We start from the raw sequence: 26,324 nt of genomic DNA, 5'->3' as shown, positions 1-26,324 counted from the left end.
ATGCAACCATGTGTCATGCCATCTCTTGACTACAGCACATCTAAACAGCCCAGCTGTCCCCGCACCAGAGAGCATCAGTTTGGGACAACGGGAAGAGGGCAAGGTCAGCACAGAGAGTGGTGGGACAGGAGGGCCCATTTTTTTTACTGCAATAAGGCATGCGATTAGGAAAGACAGATGTTGGTACCGATCCAAGGCCCGCTGAAGTCAGCAACAAGGGTCTTAAGGAAATCTTAAGGACAAGTCTTTTCCCTTTCCCATGGCCAAAAGAAAAGGTCTTTTTCTAAAAAGCATATAGCTCACCTGAAAAAAAGCACCATACAAACACAGGGCATAATGCATTTTAATACCTTTCTTCCCCCTAGGGAAGAAAGAATAAAAATATTGCCTTAATTTACACCAAATCTGAGTTCATCACCCAACCATACAAATCAACCCAAGTCTACTGGGGGTCCCCATTGGAGCAAGCAACATCCAAGCATTAATATAAAACACTCACAGTTTGCAGGAACACATGACTAAGAATGTGTTGTCTCTCAAAAAACAACTCAAAAATTGCCTTAGAACTTCTATTAAAGCAATATGGAGAACATTATCCCACCTCAACTAGAAAAGACAACTAGGTATTAACCCCAAATGATTTCATTTCAAGAAAACTAATTTCAATATACACTTATTGTTTCAGACAGGCAAGTTCCTCTATGTCTGCTAAGTACTTCTATATGCAACAAATACAATTGTAATTTATTTTTATGTAAATACACCAATGGAATGTGAATTACAAAAGCAATATTTCTGTTCTTATCTCATCTGTATCTCAGTCTCCCTATTTACAAAATAGGGATGTCTGCTTATGGGTTTTCATTTTTCAAACATGCAGCCAAAAAGAAACACCATGTTGCATACAATATTTGAAAGACCTTTTAAACTCTTCCTCCAATATAAATAATATTCAATTTACAGTGAATTCATTAGAGGACCACATTTCCATTACGTTGCCATTTCGTGCAATATTCTTCTAGTAGATTGAAATTTTTGGTTCTTAGTCTCAGCTGAAAGGCAATTGTTCTCCCCATTTATTTCCATTTTTTCAGTATATGTTGGTCCTCCTTTTAATTCTAAATTAACAGCAGTATTACCCAGTAACAAAGAAAAGCAGAAAAAGCACAAATTTCTCCCTTACCTTTAACTGTGGCTTACATAGTTTGGAGATTATTTATAATCCATTTGACAAAAATTTTAGGTTTTGTGAATAAGGTCAGTAGCATCAAGACACGTCTTTCACTGAAACCAGCACGAAGCACCAGCGGCACAGCACAAGGAAGGTTCCTACGAAACCCTCAAGTGTCACCCCAAGACATACAAGAAAGCAAGGCGGCAACTAAGGTCCCGGAAAGCAGCTGCCACCCGTTGGCTCTGAAATGATTTAACGTCGCTTTCCCAAATCCACGTGGGACAGGGGGGCTGCAGATCAGGCTGCTTTTCAGAGCCACTCCATTCACAGCTGTATCTCTCTCCATTCTTGCTGCCAAGGAAGATCTGTCCAAAAAGTAAATTTAAGGCAGCAACAACTGCCACTGAGCTAAAAACCAAAGGCCTATGCAAAGCTGCTGCACACTCACATTGGACCATCCTTTTGTTTGCTCCATAGAGCGCCCGGTCCTGATGGGGCCATGGATGCCCAGGACACTACTGCAAGGGCAGTGAAGAGGAGCAGTGATACCAGCCCACCGGGCTGGATGGGAACCCTTCACACCCGGCCTCTCACCCAGCAAGGAGAAAGGAGAAGTGATCCATGTTGGCCCATGGCTGGTCCTGTCTGCAGCAGTGCCGGAAACCCAGGAACTGCAGCCCTAGGAGAGCACCAGGCAGCTGCTTTGCCAGGTGCCAGGGCCATGCTGGCTCCCAGAGCAGGGCTCACGGCCTGATGGGGCAATAACCCCTGGCTGAACAGGGGGAGGGAGAGGCAGCAAATAAGAAGGTTTCTCATTCCTTATTTTTGGTTTGTTTGTATGGGGACTTGGGTATATTTAGTTCAGACAATTTTCAATAAGACAATTAAAGTGAAACTTATTTCAAAAAGGAAAAAGATTTTATTTCAAAGTATAGACACACAAACCCTTTCTTGCTCCGCTCCTTGCCCCACAATCCAAACAATTCAGCGTGATTTCATAAGCTGTTTTTCTCAGCTTAAATATACATGAAAATTCTTCCCAATGACACAAAGGCACAGTCCCTGCTTGTGCTTTCTGCCTTACTCCTCCTCTCCTGGAAGGAGTACATGATCTAGGCCAACAACTTTATCTACTTTCCAGTCCTAAAAATAAGCAGTGTTTGTTCCTTGTCCCTTTTGCTTCACAAAATCCTAGATGTTAAATATTCAAGCAATCTACATATAGAAAACTGATTCATCTCAAATTTCTTGGACATTTTCCTCCCAAAGTACAAGAACATCAAGGAAATAAATAATATCACTAACTTTTTTCCTCCTCAGTGCAGCTCTGTCACTAACAAATCCAAAGGCGCTTTTCACTAATAGATGGTAAACAGGGCTAAAAGCTGGAATGAGCGGTGGAAGGTTTCAGATGAGCATTCAGTACAAGTTGCATAAACTGTCATCTTCAAGCTCACTGAAACGGCCACTAAGACGTTTCACGCCACCGTCACCTACGTGAATTTTTTTCTTTCTATATGTGGCTTTGCATCATGAGACAAGCAGTGCACAGAGTTAACAACAGACTTGCAGCTGAACACGCCTACCTTTTTTGTTTAGTTTTCCACTTGGTAGGTGAAGTTTTCTAGGCCTTTGACTGAGCGTGCTTGAGTCATTGAGGAAGTGGTAGAAGCCCTTCCTAAATCAAAAACGGCTGTAGGAAAAGTCTAGTGATTTTAGGATAAGCCCTCAAAATCTTTTCCTTTGTACATATCTTGACACTTGGTGGGGAAGGAACCTACACAGGAAGAACAAGTATTTTGCTACTCCCAAGGACATATTTTAGGATTGTTAAATGAAAATTAATGGTTGTCTTTCATATTCCTATACCTCCCCTTTCCACTGTAAAATAAGAAACATCAAGTCTTTATCTCACAGGGGTGTCATGAAACTAAATTAATGTTTGTGTGAAGCACTCAGACATTTTAGCTATGAGGTCCATAAAAAAGCCTAGGAGGAAATGAAGATTCCCATCTTCAGCTCAGATTTTGAATAGTGAGCTGTAAATAAGATCCAGGGCTGTGCACTGAACAATAACGCTATCTAGTGAGATGGGCACGGTCCCTTCTGCAACCTTGAACAAAGCCAGAGTTCAGCTGAGAAGAACGGCGCTGATCAAAGACCACCAATGCACACATGCCACCAGACAATATTAATTCCAGCATTTCCCCCCTTTTGACCAACTGAATGCTGAGCAGATAGTGGCTTTGGAGGACTAGTGTGTTTTGTGACAAAATGAGTTGGGCTGGATGGACTGAATGTCCAGCAGGAGCCCTGCAACCCCTGCCCCACAGGGCCTCTGCAGTGGCATCCCCGAGCATTTCTGTGCCCCGTGGAAAAGGCCATCTCTTTCTGCAGAGGGTCCCACTGGCCATGGGCTCTGGGATGGGACAGATCCCTCCCTCAGTCCCACCTCCTCCCTGCCACACTGCACTCCTTGGGAACAGGACACGCAGGCCCAAAGCAAACAGAGCCCGTAACGCACATGCTGCAGGCGCAGGCTGCAAAGGGCTTTGGGGGAAGGTGTGTCACCTATATGCAAGTTAATATTCTACAGAGCAAGGAGACCATCTGTGTTCTGGCAGGACAGCATGTACTCTGGCTGATCACCATAGCTGTTACTTGCCTGCTCTGTGGATTCAGTCATGAGCATCTCATGCCCCTCTCCTGCAGCTCCATTTAAAAACCTTTGCACGAGCAGTGGTTTTCTGTTGAGAGCAGACTAGTTCAGCATGACGCAAGCAGTGGCATGACAACCAGGAGCAGTCTGAAGCACCATTCCTCAGGACATGGAAACCCATCATACATCCAAATGACTAAGAAACACATGGTAGGTCTGCAAACCTAAAACCCCATCTAGCATGTTACACACATCTTCTGCAGGCTGGTGCCTCACTGTCAGCAAGACTCATTAATGGAAAGGACAACTGAGCTCCCTGAAGCTAAGCTGAGGTGGAGAAGACAGCTACATGCTCCACAGCCCGCAGTGCTGTTCTGCGTCCTACAGAGCACTACTCTGTAGTGGCTAAACAGCCTGGGGAGGATACACCTGAAGGTATCAAACAAGTATTGGGCTGGGAAAGTCAAGCCCACAGGGGAGTGCTGAAAAACACCAGCAGTTGAGATGAACTGTCCACTCAGGCCTCATGCACCCTGACTTTGCTGATGAACATCAGTGACTGAAGTCTCAATGGGACACCCACTGATCTTGCCCACATCAGAAGTACAGGGAAAGGAGAGGCCACATCTGCATTTTGTAGCCCATGGCTTAGGCATGGATCAGAGGGAACTGGCAGAGAAGGGCCCATCTGAGACCAAAGACCATCTAACATTGCTCTGCCTTGCCCCCTCCCCATCATGTCACCCGCTGGACCATGAACTGAGTACTTCAGCAGCATACGAGAGAATATGCATAGATTCAGGTCAGCCACAATATTTCAGCAATTCATGCCAAATTTGACAGTGTTTCCTTGAAGGCTGAGAGAGAACATTTTCTATGTCAACATTTTCAAACTGAACCTTATAGAGTTTGACCTTTTCTATTTGAAACAATGTTAATTTTTAATTTCACAAATAAACTGAAATTTAGAAAAGAACCAAAAAATTCCTAACCCAGAATAGACAAATATTTGTCCTCATTCTACCCAATAATCTTGCCTTTTTTTCATCTGTTTCTCATTTCAAACTGTTCGTTTGGTGCTGGTGTATACCCTGAAACAATTTCCTTGATTTTTTTTGAGTTACAAGTGAACTCAAACAGGTTATTTGCACAATCAAGATGGCTGCACCACATACATTTCCATACCTATCAGAGAGCTAAATTTAACTACCTAATTATGGAGGGGAGAAGGAGGGAACCATAAGAAAGGCTGCACCTGGTAGCCAGCATAATCATGTCTCCTTGCTTCAGGAAGAGCACTGGGGCTCTCTGAATAGTCTCTTCTCCCTGTTATCCTTTCATTTCCCTGCTCAAAGCAGGAACAGGATGTTGGAATTCAGCTTGTACATTTTGTCCTCATCCTAAATCTACATTTGAAAAACTAAAATAAGTCTGAAAAAGAAAAAACTAAAAGGCTTAATTACTTTTATCCATGTCAGAGAGCTTTGCAAGTATATGCCCTGTTCCTGGGAAAAAAAAAAAACAAACAGGCTAAAGCAATGCCTGGATCCCAGTTATTTGCCTGATACAGAGCTCTTCCAGCATAACTGCACTGCTGGTCTGCCAGGTGAGTTGCAAGCAATGCCCTTTCCAGTCAAATTCATTTTTCTGCTACAAGGTTATTGCTCATGGATTTAGTGAGGCTCCTCACCCATGAGCCAGGCTTGGGCGGGAAGCAGCAATAGGTGGGTTTTGCACCGATAACTTTGTTTTAATCCAAACTGATGCTGGGAGGATCTGCATTGGGCAGACTGCAGCTCAGCTCCGCACACTGCAGATGCCGGCCCGAGCTCAAACACCTGTTTGTCTTGTGAAAGATGCTGCAGATACGCAGCCTCCCATCACAAGAGCCGAGCGCAAGGATTTCAGGAGTCACATCTGCCAAGTCACCTTCCCAGGGTCCACAGCACCGAACAGCGCCGAGCCCTAATCCGCAGGCTCAGGACACAGGCGGCCACAGTTCCGAGGACATCAGAGGGCACTCACGTGCCGCCTCTGGTTTCGGCCCTGAGATATTAAGGGCAAAAACCACACTGACTGCAGCCCTTGCATAGGACATCTCTCTGTGGAAGGGATCAAGTCAGCAGTTTTCTACTCACTACCCAACCCTGACACTTTAACTAAGGTGATGGATGGCATCTTCTAGCTGCATTTTGGTAAAGTCCTTCAAAGGAGGAGGATAGAGCAATCTTGTGGCTTCTCCTCCCACTTCTGCTGGTGGTTTGGTCAGTGTTTTAATGGTTTCATTGTTTGCTTTTTTTTCTCGAGCCTGTCATTGCTGCAGAAGGAGGTAGAGATAAACATGACCCATGGACCCCGACAAAGATAAGCATGTGGGAATGAGAGGTGGATTCCAGTTTTTGAAGCCAAGCATGCTGCTCCATAGCAGTACTCTTCTTTACATATCCTGCCTGTCCCACACTCTCTCTTTTCTCTCCTTTCCAGGCAGATCTGCATCATCACTGCTGCACAAGTGGGAGAAGGGCAGACTGTCTCCAGCACAGCCTCCTCCCCTACCAAGACAGTGATGAACTAGCCTGGAAATTGTACAGAGCCACAAAGATTCATAATATTCCACACAACTCAGAAGTTATTCATGTTTTAAGCAAAAAAGAAAAAAATCACTGGCCAGCAAAAACTGATCAATATTTTAAAAAAGATAGGCATATAAGCCATTTTCCATGCAGAAAATGGGAGCAGTCACAGATGTGCATTACCCTTACACAGCTGGGTAGAGCTGTTTTTCCACAGATGGGGGCCTGGAGAGGCTAAGTGACCCAGCCAGCACTCACCATCATGCAGCAAAGCTGGTATCCACTGCTCATGCTCACACCCAGTCACTGGACAGCCCTTTTGCTTGGAACATGGGTGGAAACACTTGTCACATTTGATGATATGGCAGGCTCACAGCAGTAGTGCAGCACCAGCAGCAAGGAGCACCAGACATCCCTAAGGTGGTAGATACCTGCTGTCAGAGTTGGATGATCAAGGCCTGACAATGATGATGGGTTGATTTTAGATAAGTCCAACCATACCGTTGCAGCATCATCTCTAAGATGTTTATTCCCTTCTAACCCTACTGGTGATGGGTTTATGCACATGCTTGAGACTCACCACCTGCTCCTGAACAGCCAGGTTGGCCCTTGCAGAGCTGACAAAACCAAAGGTCTCTTATGGACAAAACCTAATGTTTGCTTCTGTTGCTCCTCCTGGTCACATAGCTGCATAACCAATGGCCCAGTTTTGCAAAGTCACTTTTCTCATTCCTATCCATATTTCAGACCATCTCCAACTGAGTCCCATTAGTGTAATTGATTTTTAATGGCCTTCTCAAATAAATGATGTGAAGATTTTAACAGGCTATTAGATTGAAATTAAGCCTCACCCAAACCTTCCTCTCTAGTAACAAAGGTTTCCAAAGAGGCAGGGAGATACTCAGTTCCTGCTAACAGAGAAGGAGAGGCTCCTGAACCTTGTGGAAGGCTCAAGGAAGTCAAACTCCCTATATTCCACTACACATAGCATCAAACCTGTCACTGCTGAAGACCAGAAGTTTGTAATTACAAAAGAAAAAAAAGCAGCACACAGTTTCCCATTCTAAGGGAAGGCTCTTTCATCCTTCAGACACAAGCAAGACCAGAGGGCAACTCCGGAGGATTACAAACAAGAACACTGTTTGAGCTGGAGGTCTTCCAGGGTTCAAAAGAAATCCTCCTTCACGCCAAGCAGACATCGGCCGATTTCTCAGATCCAACATTTGAAACCCAAGCAGCTGAGCCCGGCAAGTCAATGGAGTCGGCAGGACTGGTCTCCCACTGAGGTTTCTGCTACAATAAAAAGTTACAACCTTCATCCTTCTCATGGGGAAGAGGTATGAGGCAAGGACATCCAACATCTCCCTTTTATTCATTCCCTGTATGCGCAATGAGCTATATCTTCAAAAATCTATGTGTTTCCCAGGACATTATACTTACACTTAAGATAGGAAATAGGCTTTCTGCAGATGACATTCCTGTATTCAATCACATCTGTTCCAGCAAAAATGGAGCCACTCTTCCTTTATTTAGCCAGTTAGTGATAATAGTTCTGGACATTTTGACTCTATGCATGTCACCTCCCACAAAGGTCCAATCTTTCCTCAGGTTAAGAGCTGACAGACACCTACATTTGCAGTTTCCCATGTGGCACACCATCATTTTAGCACATTCCCCATAGTATGCGATTGCTGAGCTCCATGGAAGATTCTCCCACTCACTCTGAGTGAGCATCTGCATTTCTAGATTATGCTGTTACCATCTATTTTACTTCTGATTCAAATTCTCAATTTCAAGATTTCATTTTAAAGATTTACTTTTACTTTGAGACATTTTTAAACTTGCTTCTTTCCAATCCTGTCAACCTGCAATTTTGACTAGTACAGCATGAATTAGGATAACATTCCTACCTCCATTTTTAAGGAGGCAAAAGATATGGACACAAAAGAGAAATTGTTGTCCTGAAATCATTCAGCCAACAATTTAGGCAAAAAAAAAAATCAAAATATCCCACCTCTTGCTCTATCTGCTAGATAAGAGAACTGAAACTATATTATCCTGGATCCATCTCAGGCAGAATTATCTGCTGCTGTAGTCTCATATTCTTTCATGCCTTTCACTTAAAGAATGAAAATTGGCTCATGCTGAGCTTCCTTTGTCCTCTTCACATCTTGTCAAAGTCAAGGTTACTATGATTTTATACCTGTTATAATTAGCTTTAATGTTTTAATCTAGGGAAAAATACAGTATTCTTAATATATTTAGTGGATCATGGAGAGGTTTTAACTTCTCCACAACTAGTAGCCAAATTTACTGTTTCCAAATCCTCTTACACTGTACATAGCCAACAAGCATCTTATTATATGAAAAAATGAAAGCTGTGTGACAAGCTCTGAATTCACTTGGCCAGTTCCACCTGGGAATGCACCTGAGCAAAGAATTTAGGCAAGCGATTTTGGCAGGAAGAAATCCTCAAGAAGTGGGTAAACAAGAACTGGGATTTGGCATCAGGAGACAAGGAAGATAAAGTATTTTCTTCCAACATATGCTCCTCAGTGGAGATAACATCTATACCATGAGCCATGCAGATTAGCAGCTAATTTTTTCAGGCCCATACAGCATCCTTTATTTGGAGTATATGGTTGCAATCTTTTGAAGATAGCTGGATTACGATATATTTAGGAAGCTTGTTAGACTTCTACTTTATCTGCAATATGACCTCCATGAAGAAGCAAAACATATAGCCATAGAAGTCAGTACAACTATATCAATCTAGGCAAGACTCAAGTGTTTCACAGCATCACTTCCCAGAACTTCTGAGGGCCATCGAGACCACGGTTAGGCATTTACCAAATGCACCAGCCAATAACATTAGTTTCATTGCAATGCAGAAATGATTTGCTACAATTTTACACAGCCTTTGGCTAGCACCTTCCACTCCATGCCTGAGGCCAGAAAAGCAGCACAGAGTTGTCTTGGCATCAGGAGCAAGGTTTGGCAACACTCACTTAGCTTGAAGCTTTGGTGCCTGACTCTGGACAGCTGGATACGCTTTCGGGTCTGACTGAAGTCTCATTCAGGACAGAGCCACCTTCTGACAAGGTTATTTCATCTGCAGAATCTGCTTCCATTTTCCAACTCCAGGAAAAGGGTCTGAGACTGCAGCGAAGGAGAGTCTGCTCCTCCCAAAGCAGGATCAAGGCAATGCTCCGCCAGGGAAAGGACAGTAACTCTTCCACACTTAGCCTAGTGGTGCCAGAACATGCTCCTCTACAAAGAGAAAGTAACTTTATCAAAGTGGCATCTACCTCATTAGAAAATATTTTAGTTTGATTGAGTGAGTGACAATTTTCAAACAGAAATCTCTTCTCAAAGATTAGGACTGCAAGGTTTGCAGACACACTTAGAACAGCACCAGAATATAAAAGTTTCTCTATAAGCTTTAGCACAGCTTTCAAAAAGACATTTAATCCTCAAATCAGACACTAAGTAATAGAATACCACTACTTCTATGATATTGTTTCATGTATAAAAAGACAAAGTTTAGCCCTTGACATACACAGCTGCATTTTGCAGGTCATGCTGTAATAGACTGGATTGCTGCTCCAGAATCATGTCTCCAGCATGATTCAGAAGAAATTACAAGATAATGTAAAGGACAATTATAAAACAGCCTGTTCAAATTTCCACCTAACTTCTTTCAGGGAGCATCAGGAAGTAAAAGAGCCTAATCATCCTCTTCAAAAAAATCCATTTCCTTCCTAGTGAATATCTATATGTCTATAGATCCAAAACAGACCATCTCAGATTAAGTGAATTCTTGTGACAGCAGCTTCCATGCATTAATTACATTTCCATTAGTAAAGAAGTTCTAAAACTTCAATTTCCTTGCTGTTTCTTTTTGATTCTTGCCAAAATAGATAGGGATGCACACTTCTCCTTCCTTTAAATAAGCTGTTTCACCCTTATAAGACTTTCCTCATAATTTTAACTCTCAGCCTTTTCATTTCTCCTTAAAGGAAAGTTTCTTCAACCCTTTAATCATTTTCACAGCCTTCTTCTTAAGCTCCCAATCCTAAGCAAAACTTTATTCAAGGGTATCAGGTCAGGATGTTCAAGATTGTGAACTGAGCCAAATGGCAGTTTCGTGAGACCCTTCCTCCCCTTCCCTCCCTCTCCCACCCTGCCCCCCCCCCTTTTTTTTTTAATACTGAAAATTGAGCTGATAGGTCCTAGCTGAGTTATTTTGAATTCTGAGTTCTCTGAATTAGATCCAGGCTATGTCCAAGCATTTCTGATATAGCTTGATCTGAGCACTCTTCAGCACAGAGACATTTTATAGTCTTTGTCTCAGCATCTCATTTAGGTCAAAACACGCTCGTAAACCCTTATTTCTGTACTAATGTTTGCTGTTTTGTATACCCTCGCAGATAATTTATTATCAAAATAATCAAAATAAATCAAAATAAATCAATTTGTCCAACTACTCGCATAGAGGAACTGGAGTGGGGTAGGACAAACCCTGATACTCGTTGCCAGCCGCAGCAAAAGATCGTGCCGAGCATCTCATACTGGGGCACAGAGCAGGTCCAGTATGGCTGAAGTGAAGAACATATGTCAGATGTCAAAGAGCATTGAACTACTGAAGTGCTGAGAGCTGATCTTAGAGCTTGGGTTATTTGAAGAGACCTGAAGCAACCCATTCTCCTGGTTTCATATTCTAGCAAAGGAGCACTAAGGCCTTGGCCCAGCCAGACCATTTCACACACCTTGGTAGCCGTTCAGAAAGAACACAACAGTCAACCAGTATTTTGACTCTGCTGAGCCTTCCCTGGCCCCTGCAGAGAGTTGTGAGGAAGGCAATGGTCCCAAAGCACTCAAATTGCTTGGGGTTTGTGGTGGACCCAAGGATGCACAGGTGAATGTGAGGCTGGTACCTCTGGTAGCCAGGATTAGATTACAACTATGAGCAGATTGATTTTCCAAAACTCATACATTTCCACAATCACAGTCAGGTTCTTATGACCTCAGATGAACAGGTACTTTGACATCAAAGCTGACCACTTGGCAACTGGGACACAGCATTAGAAGCAGCATTTCCAAAACAGGAGCTTGAGAAATGCTGCATAGTCCTCAGAGCTAACCATAACAGGGCCTGTGGACAAGAGTCGTATCCTACAATTACACCATGGTGAATGTGTCAAGGGCTGACACTCCGCGCTGGCAGCAAAAAAAAGCTTCAGAGAAGCATTAAAAGGCTCAAAAGACAAAAAGCTGCACTAGATGGAAACCTGAATAATGCTTCTCTTTCCTCTCTCTTTGGAGAGGAGCTGATAGTTGATGCCTCATCTTTCTGGCTTGTTGTGCCATACCACTCATTTATCAATTCACATTCCAGGTGTTCAATACCTTGCAGTCACTTTAACAAGAAAGCAGCACGTCAATCTCATTATCTGCTTGCCCTTGACGACACTTTCACCCAAAATGTTCAGCTTGTCACAAGACGGAGAGCAGAAGGGAGTAAGGCAATGCCTTGAGTCTGGCATCTTCTGCCAGGGAACAGTCAGCTCTCCCTGCAGGTTCTCCTCTAACAATTAGGGCCCATCTTCAGCCCCCTTTAAGTACAGCCCTGAGTCCTCCTCTGCGCAGAGAGCCTCCTAACTTACCAACCAGCCAGTACTGGCTTAGCCAGTCTCTAGTGTCTTCTCCTCCAAAGACTGCCTCTTCAGCTCCCTAGGATGCCTTCAGTTTTCCAAGAGCCCAGATGGTCAAGCGATAGACAATAGAACCACCTCAAACTAATTTAGCCTATTCAAACCAAGTCCTCAGATGACCTCTTCTGCTTCCCAGCCAGCCTCTGCCTTAAGAAAAAAAGGCTTCTACTCTTCTTTTATTACCGCTCCCAGCCACAGCTAGACCTGAACTCCAGTTCACACCTTGCATTCAGGTCATTTTCCTTGCCATATCTTTTTCTTTATTCTGATTTAGTTCCGAAGATACCCTCAGCTTTTCTGTACCAGCAACTATCCATCCATCACTAGAACATAAAAGAAATTGAAAACAGGAATCAGCTCCATTAAAGGCTCTACAGAGCCTTTGCTCTTAGCATGAGTCATGTGCAATGCTAATAGCAATCATCAGCCTTAGTCCGTCACCCGCCATACCGTATAACCATGCAAAGAGGCTTATTCGTTTCCCGTGGGATAACTTATCAAGATGAAGTTTCTTCCTCCATTTCCCCAGCTCTTTTTGCCTCTCAGCTTTGCTTTCTAGCAGAGGTGGGCCAGAAACTCCATGCAAGAACTAAGCAGAGAAATCTGCATTTTCCTGCTCCTTCTTCCTTTACTCCCTAGGTGTCTAAATAGAAAAAGTGAGCACACTGCCAAATGCAGTACTGAAGTGTATACAAATACTTGACTTGTCAAATTATTTATCCTAGAGTTACTGGGGGGAGAATACTGAAGCTCCAGTCATGCAGGATCCTGTAAATCATACATGCTAGTCTAAAGGCTTGTGAATGCCTAGAAATACATGCAGGAAGGAAAGTGCTAGATACTACAGACATCCATGTATGTTTGGCAGCTTTAGGAGTCCCAGCCCTCACAGACATTCACTTTGCAGATACTTTCATCATATCACACCCCACATCCTGTCTAGAAGGCACATCCAGCTAGAGCTCAGAGCTCCATAGGCCACTGTGTGGATTAGGCACGATGGTTCATGTACCTCCCCCTACAGCAGTCATCACTGCAACCAAAGCTGCTGCTCCTCAGACAACTCCAGAAATAGCATTTCAAACTGCCTACAGATTATGATGATCCTGGTAACAAGCAAAGCTAACATCAAGGATGATTAGGTCCTTATTAGGCTACTAAAGACGTTACCTTCTAGGATATTAACATCTCCAGTAGCCTAGAAACATATTTCTTAGTCAAGATAGGTCTAGCTTTTGTGATTTGCTCCCCAAATCCTGTTTTGTTACTATTATGTCAGTAACAGGTATTTGACTACTCCAGGCCTGGCGCACATTAGCTTTGCCAGTCCCACCCAGGGATCCAGGCAGCTGAGCTGGCTGACTCAGGACACCACCAGAACCTTTAGAGTGTCCAATCCAGACTGATTTAAAGGTAAAAGCTAACTGTCCATACAGGGCACAACATGATTCTTAGGTGCTCCGTTTATTTATACACCACTAGCAATTTTGATGCTGGACAAACAGTAAACATGATTGCAATTATGATCTCAAAACAGATAAAATAGAACTAGGAAGGACCCAGAACAAGAACATTGGAGATCCATGGTGTACAGACCAGCTTTCCAATGGGGAAGCTGGGAAACCTAGGACTCTGCTGGGAAATGCTAGAGAGTAAGAGTGCAAGTATGCAGAAAAGGACATGATTATTCCTTAAGTTTCATTAAGCAAGATCTAAAGGGAGCCAGCAGAAGTCTCAGGCAGCTAGTGGAAGGGAATAAAAAAGAAGCAGCACCTTTTCCTGTAGCTTCTGGTATGTAATTAAATCATGGGACACACTGCCTAAAACAAGATGGACTCAAAAGTATAACTTGGGTCCAAAAAACACCAAGAAAGAGCCCCTATGGATCACTAGGTATAAAAGCCAGACACATCTTTCTCAGCATTCCTAGACCTCTGAATTTTGCAAAGAGGGAAGGTAAGGATCATTTATACATGCCTTGATTTCAATTCTTCCTCGCAGCAGGCACTGTTTTAGACCAGCTCCAGCCAAAAAGGACATTTGTGTTTTAACCCAGTAGCAGTTTCTACTATTGTATCCAAAGCCTGGGATGCATGCACCTTATTGCATGCGAATTTTTGTAACATCCTAATCCTACCAGTCCTGAATCTGCCATAATGCATCCACTGCCAGACAAATGAGCAGCCTGGATGTGGCAAGGGGGACTCTGTTCCCTAGAACGACATAGTTTTCTGAGGTTGCCATCCCAAGACAACTCACAGGAAGAGAGGTAGATTTCCGTTGGAAATAAAGGTGATAAGACTATATAATCCCAGACCACTCGGACAGTTCCATTTCTGCATGATTTAGAGTTGCTAATGGGCAATGTCATCACTGGAGCAAATGTAAGCCTATAAAAAGAGAACGTAAAGTGAACAGGAGCTATAAAATATGTATCCTTCCACAATAGCAACTGGCATATCACGGCAGGACAGCTTTCCTCAATACTCATCTACGAGAGAAGTAGTTTACAAGAAATAACTGACAAAAAAAAATAGAGGAAAGAAAATCTTCCAGGGAGTAGAAATCTATTATTTTTGCAGAGCTTTATTAAGAGCAAATCAGCAGGCTTCCCTGAAAGTAAATGAGAAAGACACTGTGGCATTGCTGTGGTAAGAAACCAAGGGAGCGCTTTTTGGAACAAACTAAGCCATTTTGGGCCTCAACTTATCAGCCTCCAGCTTAGCTCAATAGGATATTGATCCTGGCTGCACATAGCAGAACCCTGATTTATTTTCTGATTAACAAGTTCTAGCATCTGATTTTGACAGGCAATGCCTATCACCACAAGTTTATAAAAAGATATATATATATATACACACACACACACTTAATATCAGTAAGTAGGCTTTGGGTGAGGAAAAATGGAGAGGGGGTAAAAAAGCAGGTGGGAAGGGTTACCTCTTGATCACTTAAATTCCCATGGGGTAGGTTCAATAAATGCAGAGCCTTCCCCCACAGTCTCCTTCAAAACACAGACACTGACTGAGCTTCTTCCTATGGAAACAGCAAATGAGAGCAAAGCTGCTGTCTGCTTTGATGGTTTTTAGCTAAAATCAGCCAGGGGAGACCAGATTTTCTGACATCCTCCATCTTAATAAAAAAAGCACACTCAACAGGCTTAGCAGGTAGACAACCCCACGCCTGTTACCATAAAGTGACTTTTCGGGGTCTTTTCTGATTAAGTGGGAAACACAAGGAATCAAAATCCATCTATGATTTTGCAGACCAGTTTAAATCACTGTCTGTGAAGCATTAAGTAACACTCTCCAATCTGGCACACATGGCAAAGGAAAGCTTTCAATATTGAGTAGCAACATGGTTTTGCAAAAACTGATATCCTACCTATTTATATTTATAGGAATGCATTAAATGCAAGTTTACTGCTGTCTTTTTAATTTTTGGTACATTATAGGACCTGACCCAATCATTTTCTGAAGCAAATAGATCCAAGATCATCTTCCACAGAAAGCCAAATTAAAGCTCCATTTGTGTCACCACTTTGCAGAGCCTCCCTGGAGAAGCAGCATGGTTTGTTATTAGTAAATGTTACTTCTCAGCAACCTGCCTCTGAAGAGGCGCAGCAGAAACCCCAGGTTGATACCTGCCTCCAGTAAAATGCTGTGCTCAGACTTCCCCTTGAGGAAGGATGAGCAGAGCTGGAGAAGACCATGGGTGGACAAAAGGATTTCTGGCCAGCAAGGAAAGACCGAGGAAAAGTTGTTGCTCTCTAGCACAGAGCCATGGCAAAGCCAGAGCAAGCTAAGAACATACTAATCATCTAGGAAATTCTAAGCAAAACACAAGAGGTTACAGAGAAAACCCTGCTTTCATCCCCTGTGTGAAGCTGCAGACAATTCACTAATTTCACGCCACAGGTTCCCTCCACCTGCAAGAACAGTCCCAAATTCAGGAAAGTTTGTCTCAGCTAGTACCCAGGGGACTGTGTTCGGTGAGACCCCTTCAGACACCCAAGGCTAGGCATGAATGAGAGTTTTGCTAAATTCAGCCCACAAATTGCAGGATTAAAAGGCTGTGGGTTTCCCCACTGGAGATGGCTCTTGGACTTAATGTCTCTAGTTTACACCTCACCTTCCCCTCATTGCCTGCCTGGCAGGAAGCCAAAGTACAAGACAATTTCAATACAACCCAGCCAGTATCACCACTGGAAACCAGGAGCCTTGACGTTAACAGGGCTGGACTTCAAAAGAATACACATGTTTACAGATGGCAACAGGGTTCCTTATTACAGCTGTCTAATCAGGCTGATACTCTGCAATTATGCACCAAGACCACACAGCACCGCGCACAGCGCTCGCAGCAGGACTGCGCCAGGAAGGTGTTCGGGCCCTGCCTCTAGCCTGGCATGTTCAGCAATGGCTCCATGCACAACACGGGGCATTTCTGATACCAGGGCAAAACTCAAGATCTCAGGCAGTTAGCTCTCAAGACTTATATATTCCAATTCTTGGTCTGTGTTTACTAGACAAATAAAGCCCAAATCTGAAACATGCCTGAAGAAATAGCAGTATGACTGCAGTTAGAAGAGCTCTCGTGTTTAAGCCTAACTTTAAGCACACAGACCTGCAAGAGGTAGCTGCACTGAAACTTGTGCTCGAATGTCTCACTGAAGGATAAATTAAACCATGCGCCCAAATCCTTTCCAGAATTGCAGCCTGTTCATTTAACGCACTAAAAAGGGCATAGTGCAAACTAAGAATCAGAATATACCATAGCACAAAAAGAATTGCAGCATCTGTGCTAATTCTCCCCTCATCCTGGTATCCTCTGTCTTTCCAAGTCGGTAAATCTGATTCTCCTTGTGGCTCCACAGAAATTTCTGTTGGTTAAACACTCAGCTCCAGAAGCAGGATAGCCAAACCCTCCATATATATGTTCTTCTCAATACATGAAGAATTCCCTTTGGTATCTCAGTTGCCATTATCACATGGCACACTGAATGCAAATAGAATTACAGTAATAATGCATCTAATTAATGTTAAGACTGGATATGAATATAGGGGAAATATCATACTAAAATCACTCCAAGATGAAGGCTGCAAGATCAGGATCTCAAACAGACCTTTGGAAAATAATATTTACTCCAGAGCCTAAAAGCACAATTTATACATAATAAGAATTAAAGTGCTTATATTTTCATTACTGACTAGCTTTAAATTACATAAATATGAATAGAAATAGTTGCAAGGTATAGCATAAAAAGAGGTATAAATATTTTGAAGAAATAATATTTAAATGCACAAACAATGTTTTCAGCTACATCCTTTTAAGAAACACACCCTCTGAGTTTTTCTTACACAGTTTTTTTTTTAAATAGACAAAATTCATTCTTGCAGAAGCTTCACCAATTTCAAAGTTATAATAGCTTAAAAACAGAACACATTCAATCTGTTATGTCTCTCCCATGTTGACTTTTTAAATCACTCTAATAACAGAATATAATTTGTTTTATCCGGGTAAGATACATGACAGCATATATACAAACAAATATCCTCCAAAACCTCTTTTCAGTTATTTCAACAATGCTTTGAACATGACTTATTCAGCACAATAGCCATTATTTAAAGACAAAGTTTAACATGCAATGTTAGAGTAATATTTCACCAGAATCACTCCCACTCCAGGCTATATGAAATACATATATTATATATACACACACACCCCACACACAAAGTAAGAATTGCCAAAAAACTTAGGGCAGAAATAAGCTACTTACCCTGTGAGGACCACAACAAAATCCATCACATTCCAACCATTTCGGAGATAAGAGCCTTTGTGAAAAACAAACCCTAAAGCGATGATTTTTATACCAGCTTCAAAGCAAAATATTCCAATAAAGTACGGTTCAGTATCATCCTAAAAGAGAATAAAAATCCAGAGTGTCAAAAAATACCCACACTTTTGCGTTGGCATCAAGTCTTAAACAGACATCTACAGGCATAGACTTTACATCCTGCTCAGCTTTCTGGACAGAGGTGAAATCCCCAGGATTAAGTTTATCAGACCTAAGCATAGAGGAGGAGTCCAGGACTTTCTCTGCCTTTGCACATTTGCAGTTGTTTGCCTTTATTCTGATGTTTTCACTCCACACTTCACTATTACTCAAGATTCTAAGGGGAATTGTAAGACTGAAATTTTGCTCCAAAAGTTTTTAAAATTGAAGATCATATATTTCTTAAGTTATTGACAAGGGAAAAAAGTTTTAGAAATTATTCAGAAAACAGATATTTTTGAACATCACTGTGAGCCCAGAAAGCTTGAAAACGTTGACAAGAAATGACTTGTTTATTCCATCAATTCTTCCTTCACTCTCCTCTGCGTCCGTAGCTTTCACAGCTGGTGCATCTTTTATTGAAGCTCAGACTTTGGTGAGGTTTAAGGGAGCAGTCAGAGGAGTTCTGTTCAGCTTCCAATCACAAATAGGCTTGGTATTTATTAAAAAAGAAAAAATATCATCAAGAGGGTTGGGAATAGGAAGCTAGAAAGGCGGGAGGGGATAGAAAACTCCTCCTTTATAAAGTCTAAATTTATACTGATTTAGCCTAAGGATAATGGCAAAAACAAGGACGGAATAAGAAATAAAATTGATGCCCCATTAGGTAGTGATGTACCCAAAGCAGAACTGACATAGCTCTGCTGACAGCCCCAAGCAGGGCATCCAGGATGGGGAATCCTGCAGCCCACTTTGGACAGCTTTGTCCCAGCTTGGGTTCAAGAGGGGAAAAGCAGGCAATAACCAGTGTTGGTGTGCATGCTTAGAAGGAAGGTGGAGAACCTGGACAGCAGCCAGAGCTGTGTGGGCAAGTTGTTTGCTGTGGACAAAGGAAAACCTGATATTGGCCAAACATGCATTTGAGCAATATGTTTCAAATCAGAAAAAAAAAAAACTTCTGAGTCTGGAAAGTCATTACTATTTCTAGTCCGTGTTTTTCCAGTGTCTTTCCTTGGCCTTTGGATGTGACATCTTTGATAGGTTCAGGTGTATAAGGCTTTACTCAACCAAAGGTTAATATGAACAGCTCACATATGACCCATGGAGTGCCTGTGATTGGGATAAAGAATTAAATCCATTAGCCAAGTGAAAGAGCTCTCATGCTGAATAAACGAGGAACCAGCTGTGTTCTGCTTTCACATCAAAACTGCCCAGGGGAACCAGGCACTTGGAGTCTTGCAATGACAGACAATCCTCCTAGCGAAACCTCCGGTGTCTTCAAACACAGTGTGCACAAGACGGGGGCAGGAAATAGACTTCCTGTCCTGCAAGTGTTTGTGTTGTCATCTCTGTCAGACTGTGACAAACACAAGATCTACTGAAGGTTCATATAAAAAACAGGGCGAGGAGGAGGGAGGCAGGGAGAGCTTACGTGGGCCTCAGCCTGGAATAGCAGGTAAGAGCACAGTGCCCAATGCAACCACGTGCGAGGCCGCCCGGGTTGACACTCCCGCTCCCACAGCTGCGGCTCTGGGCTAGCCAGGGCCACCCTCAGCATCTTTGCAGTTGGCATTATTTCATTGTGTATTAGCAAGGAAAATTTATTGCAACCGAGTGAAACCGGCTCCATATCCCAGCTGAGTGCATGAGCCACTGAGACAGAGTGGTGAGTTTGTAGCATCCCTGCTCCAGTGGATAAGCAGTGATGCGGAGGGAGTGGTTCCAGCAACCAAAGCATGAGACACTTCCAGCTCAGAGCAGGCAGGAACCTGGCGGGTGGCTCATTCCCCTGCTAGTGGGACAGGGAGCTTAACTCTTTCAAAAAAAACAAGGAATTTCAGCCAAGACACCAACTTGCAGGTAAATGCTTCTGTCATTGGAGTTGTGTCTTCTCAGGGTTTTCATGTTGATCATAATTTCCTTTCCAGAGATAAATAAACTTTTCCACTGACAGACTCACAGAGACAGTACACTTCTGTCTGAATGATCAGGCTCTGAATAGCAAAATATCTTGCCGCTGGTATCATTTCCTTGGATTTTATTTACAGGCTTATCTCTCCCCTCTTATTCTAGCAGAACAGAACATTTATATGACTAGAGTGCTGGAGAAACTCTAGAGAAATGAGCTGCAGCTTAATGGAGTCCCTGAACCAGGTAGCTACCAGCAGCTTTTCCGTGCCACAAGCTGCACATAGGAATTGGGGAAAATGGAGCGAGAACAATTACTTATAGCTAAGCCATTCCAGTCCTTAAAATACTGTATATATTCAGACATCTCTAGCTCATCCCGTGTGTTCAATTAACTCTACTTGACAGGTGACATGAGCATAGAAAACAGCCAACTGAAACTTCACTGCAGGTTCATATCTGATGTGTCCAGGAAGAGAACTAGAAGGAAATTTTTATTAGGAATAAAATCACTGATCGACTCCTTCATCTTTTGATCTGTTTTAACAAAGACACAGTTTCACTATTTCGTTTGTTGTTCCTGAGGCACAAAATACCTGGACAACTTTGGTTTTTCCTTCAACACCTCTGCCTACACCTCGCAGTTCTAAAGGGGGTTGTGTCCTTAAGAGCTGATTAACTCTTCAGTAATGAGCCCTCAGTCTAATTTGCAGATTTTAATGAACCCAAAAGAAGAGAGGTTATATCCATAAAGCATTAACCAAAAAATGCATATTCTGATCTTGCCAAAAAGACAATAATAAAGCACCTGCTCTTCTGCATGGACTTATAATTCAGCTTAGCATATCTGCAAATGTATGGGAATGTTCTCCCACTCTGTGGTTGAACAGGAATTCATCACATTTTCAATGAAGCAACTTAAAGACTGGGGAAAGGACAGAGGATCTCTGTTAAGAGTTTTCAATTTGAAAACCGAAAGACAATTTGTCATATTTGCAATTAAGAATTGTTAGTGAACATACGGAAAATAATAGAAAATATTCCATGACTTGTACAGACTTGCAGAGTTATGCTGCTGTAAGCTACTTTAGACTTGAGAATTACAAATGTGCTGTAGTTGAAATGGCCTTAAAATATCTGGATTAAAAACAATGCTGCACAGTGGCTTTGTGGACATAAATCAGCAGTTAGTTCTTCCTCCATCACTAAGGCAGAGCCAGTAGTACGGAGACTGTGCATATAACTCATTTATGCATTTAACTGTGCATAAATTCATTCAATTATTTTGCATTATTTGGTGGTAAAGGCAATGTTTCCTCTATGCAGTGATCTGTCCAGGAACAGAAGGGGTGTGTGCACTACTGGGCACCAAAAAATAATTAATGCAATGGGAAAAAGGACCAATAAATCAACCTTTGGTTCCCCTTGCCGAGCTGTGGAAACAGAAGAACATCTAACAAGTATATAGCATATTGGAATATGCTAACCAAACTCACTGCTGCTTAAAAATGACAAATCACAAAAGGATTACCAAGTCAGAACATGCTTTAGAAGTAGTTCATCCTTTCACTAGTCCATATGTTTATGAACCATGGAGGGAACCCTGGCATTTCTCCAGTTTGATCCTTACCTGGGGTCTAAAGCTGTGCTTTTCTCACCAACCCAGACTAGCCCTGCTAGTACAACCCAAAACAGACACAGACCCATTGTCACCTAATGGCCAAAAGGAAAAAATATATTTCACAAGTTATTATTTTTTCCTCATCTTTTCTTACATAGAAGTAGTTTAAATAGAATGAGAAGAAGCAACTACAATGTAAGGTGATGGGAAGTGGGAGCAAATACATTTCCAGACAGGCAGTAGCAACTAGCTGTCCCTGAATATCTTTCTAGATGTCTCAGACTCCTCCTGTTCCTGAAGAATGAGATTCTGAGTCTTGCCTACTGCTATGGACCAGCCTTGAAAACTGTAGCAACCAGCATTCAGAGTTCCTAACTTCTGGCAGCAAGCCTAATATTATCTGTGCTTGCATGATTTAATATCTACATGTAAAATACATACAGATTTATATTATTCATCCATTGAACATATACAAGTACTAATGCATTTAGGCATGGAAAATATTCTAGATCAGTATCAGTAAGAAAAAAGCATAATATTACCATTTTTCTTACAGTGATGATAAATGGAAGAAAGATTTTGAAGCTATTTTTATATATCCTTTTGAAATATGATAATTTGGCTCATTATCATAAAGCATGCTGTTTTACCTCTGTAAGTTGAGTTTTATTTTATTTGTCAGGAAAGTGTTATCATCCAAACCCAAAGTTTGCATGATAGATCCTTGGGGTATATCCATAGCAGAAAGATAGCTGAAAGGCAAATGAACTGAGAAGGTTCTTCTGTTCTACCACTTCCTGGGAAAACATTACAGATGTTCATTTGATTCTATAGACAAAACTGAGCACTTCGCCATCCGTCCTGACCCTGATCTATAGACAACCCAAGTTTGCTGCTCTCATGATCATACTTTAAAGTTCATTTCTTCTGCAATTAGGCAGGATTGACTGGAGTGATGAAGCATTCTTGTGGTGATGGGATCATGAGCTCATAGTTATGCTTGTTACTGGCTTATTTTTCTGATCATCAGTTCAATATTTGTTTGCATACGGATCTTTAACAAGCACCCACAGCACTGGGGGGCTGACTGCCTTTTTTCATCAGACCAAAATCAAAAAAAAAAGTAAAAAAATACAACTCACCAATCTTTCTGACATAGGTGTCTTGTCTCCATCTGGCAAATGTTGCTCCAGAGCCAGCACAATACAGTTGGCTATGATTGTAGCTAAAATCATGTATTCAAATGGAGTGGGGACCAGAAGTTAAAGAAGAAACTAGACAACACCAGGAGAACTTTATCTAACTTCAATTTCTAACTAAACAGTTATATTAGTTGAGCATACAAAGGTCTTTCATCTCTCATGCGGACAGTTGATCTCTCTGATCTCCTCAGTTCTTTCTAAGGGTGTCTTTATAAGAAAAGTAGGAAAATCACTATATTTTGTGAGAGTTGGTAACTTGAAAAGAATCTGAGCTGCTCAAGAAATGTTGGTGCCAGGAGAAAGGGAGCTAGCAAAGGTATTAAAGAAACAAACAAAAAAAAAGCTTTTTTTTCATGAAATTGAAACACTAAAGTACTAGATAGAGATCTGGATGCCCTCTGCTGATTTAATGTTCAGAAATTCCCTGTCATTTAACTTGAGCACAGAGTGGAAAAAAGTGACGGGCTGGAAAACTTAGGTTTAGACCATCTGCGCAGCTCCAAGGGATGGAGAGCCACTGGATCATCTGCTCCCGGAGAGAACAAAACCACTAGCGCCCTGTGGGATGCAGGGAGAGGAGGCAGAGCTGCCCCCGGGCACACTCTGTCCCTCGCCCCGGCCTTAGCCCTGGGCCTGCCTGGGCTGCTGGGCAGAGTCGTGCGCGGAGCCCTGGCCCCACAGGCAGCACCGCGGGCAGCACCCCCAGCACCGCGGACAGCGGCTCCTCCCCACCACCGCTCCATCCTTCTACGCATCCCTCCATGCATCCCTCCATCTTTCCCTTCATCCATCCACCCACCCCCGGATGCCTGGAGTGGACAGCTGGCTCCAACATCCCTCCCTGGCCTTGGTGGGGACTTGGCCCAGCCGATTCGCTCTGGGGAACATTTGGTGGCTCTGCTGAAGCGGCTGCTTCCGGAGGAGCATGGGGGCTCCCCCGCCCCGCGCTTGGCGATGGAGATGCAGGCTAGGAACCAAAGAGAGAGGAGGGAGGGAGAGACTGCATCCAGCCCTACAGGAAATACAGTATTCCAACTGCCACTGGGGCTTTGCAGGTTGTTTATTCAGACCTGACTGCAGGGAAGCAGAAATAGCCATGGAAGTGCAGCAATTCCTGTGCTTTTTCTAGTAGGAACGGAGAAATCGATGTCTGCATGCTTTCGGGATGGAAAGGAAATGCATTCACACTGCTGGTGTAGGGTTTTTTGGCTTTTAGTCCCTCTGGAGGTGGAAGCTAGGGAAGGCTGAAGGGAAGCTGGCCTCCGTGTCAATAGAAAGTGTTGCTAGGAGGCTGGGAGGCAGCCTTGCTGCTGTTAGCAGAGGATTAATAGGTGCATGTTATCAAATGAAAATAAAACAACCTGCTCCCCTGAGCTCCCCTGTGTAACGCGCTCCTGTACACGCACACGCACACACACACACAAACACTATAGCTACTCCCTGGCAACCTCAAATAATCTTGGAAGAAAAGCCTGCCTTCCCTCTCCCAGGACTTACAACTCATTGCAAGCATCACAAGCAAAGCTCCCTTCTGAGGAAGATCTCTGTAGATCACTTGGCCCTGGAGCTGGTTCTGAGACAGAAAGCATCTGCCCCTTTCACAATACAGCAGATGAGCCTTCTCTCCAGTTACTGCTTCCCTCTGCCACAATCTTTGCCTTTTTTTTTTTGGGGGGGGGGGTATAGCATAAGCTTCAGCTGACATTTAATTTAAAGTGACTGGATTTGTGTTGATTCAGACAGATTCAGGAGGAGATGTGCTGAAAAAGGCTAGCTATGGTGGTTGCATTAACAGGATTTCAGAAGGTACTTTGGTTATCAACGTCCCTACTATCAATGCAGCCTTAATGCTAAGGTGTCACCATTTTTATCTCATTTTCCCTTTTCTGTTCAGCCAGAGTGAGAAGGAAGAGTTGAAGGGCTCTAAGATGGATACAATGGGAGGATTGATCAGCATGAATCTCAGACCCCTTCACATTTAGCTTATATTTTAAGAAATGCAAATCTATGCCACTGTGTCTCTCCCACCTAAACAGGCACTGAAATGCACAGACACCCCAGGAATATTCAGGAGCACACTCTGCCCTTCCTTCAGAAGCAATTTCCTATGACAGCCAGCTACACAGCCGTACATTTTGTGACATGCAGCCCCACACACCCATTGCACATGCAAACCCACACATGCAGCCCCTGCTTGTGGCAGCCGACCAGCCATGGGTGACGAGCGGGGTCTTTTTGCCCCCTCCCCGCCGTCCCCGCCATGCCCGCACACCCTGCACGAAAGGATATGGCCATTCTGTTATTCGCTTGGCGTATTTCCGTATAACGTTATCTTCACTGAAGATGAAGAGGGATCTGTTGACTGTGAAGCAGTTCTGCTTGACAGGGATGGGGTTGTAGAGAGCCATAGTCCTGGCCCTCTGAGCCATCGATTGCTTGTACATCCTTTGGCCGGCTTGGGGGCCACCTTGCCGGCTGCTGCCCCTGGCAGCCCCGGCCGGCCCTCCACCTCCATAGCGCGTTGGCAGGTCATCCCCGAACCGAGCCATTCTCTCGGAGCACGGAGCCGGGTGCTACAATCCAAAGTGGCAGCCAAGGCGAGAGGAAGACGCATCACAGCGCGCGGCACTTCTCCCTCCGAGGGCTTCGGTTATGGGCTCAGGATTGATTGCACACCTCCCCGCCCCCCCAATAAAAGAAAAAAATAATACATATATATAATAAAATAAAATAAAATAAATCTTTCCCTTCCTCACCCCTCTCTCCGTCGCGGGGCCAGGGCAGGAGGGAGGCGCCGGAGCCTCGCTCACCTCCCCGCGCAAGTGCCGTCTCCCCGGCCCGACCTCATGGCTGGAAGGGGCTGCGCTGCTGCCGTGCCTAGCCCGGCTCCGGCTCCGGCCCGGCCCGGCCCGGCCCCGCCGCATGTGATGCCCGGAGCCAATCGGCCGCCGCGGCTCCGCCCGCTGCCGTCGCCGGCACCGAGAGGCGGCACCGGGAGGCAGCGAGCCCCGGCTCGGCCGCCCGCGCCGCTGAAGCCGGAGGGGAAGGGGGGAGCGGAGCGGCGACCCCCGCCCCTCTCCCCATGGGGGCCCGGTCCTGGGGTGAGGAGCCCTCTATTTGGGGAGGGGGAGAACAAGGGAGAGGGCGAGCAGCCCCCGCGCCTGCGCGGTGCTCTCCAGATGTGCTGCCCAGATGTGCGCTGTCCAGCTTCTGCCCCCCTCCTCGCATGCCGAGGGGCAACGGGGAGGCTGCACCAGGGGGCTCGGCAGGATGGGGGTGCTCCGGGGGTGCATGTTGGCCTCTTGGGTCAGCCTGGCGGCAGGGATGGACAAGAGCAGCAGCGGAGTCCGGCTGCGCTGCTGGGGGCCTGCCCAAAGGCAGAGTTGCACCCTGCTGGCCAGCTCTGCTTCCCCTTGGCCCATGGGGCTCCTACGGGGCACCAGGTACCTTTAATCCTCCATTTATGGATGAAATCTTGTAA

General features: G+C 43.9%; 1 protein-coding gene across 1 annotated transcript in view; it reads right to left on the bottom strand.

Moving 5' to 3' along the window:
* Window positions 1-25,502, bottom strand: part of CACNA1B (calcium voltage-gated channel subunit alpha1 B) — a 272,146-nt gene extending 246,644 nt beyond the window's left edge. The window contains exons 1-3 of the mRNA XM_088523279.1: window positions 25,133-25,502; window positions 22,784-22,889; window positions 17,897-18,036 (exon numbers count right to left, since the gene is read on the bottom strand). Of these exons, the coding sequence (XP_088379405.1) occupies window positions 17,897-18,036; window positions 22,784-22,889; window positions 25,133-25,392 (506 nt within the window). The 5' untranslated portion in view covers window positions 25,393-25,502. The remainder of the gene's footprint in view (window positions 1-17,896; window positions 18,037-22,783; window positions 22,890-25,132) is intronic.
* Window positions 25,503-26,324: the final 822 nt, after the last annotated feature.

Source organism: Tinamus guttatus, unplaced genomic scaffold (assembly GCF_059628265.1).
Source record: "Tinamus guttatus ecotype Peru unplaced genomic scaffold, ASM5962826v1 Tinamus_guttatus_pri_ptg000177l, whole genome shotgun sequence".
In the NCBI taxonomy this organism is placed as follows: Eukaryota; Metazoa; Chordata; class Aves; order Tinamiformes; family Tinamidae; genus Tinamus; species Tinamus guttatus.
This window is presented reverse-complemented; position numbering and strand designations above follow the sequence as displayed.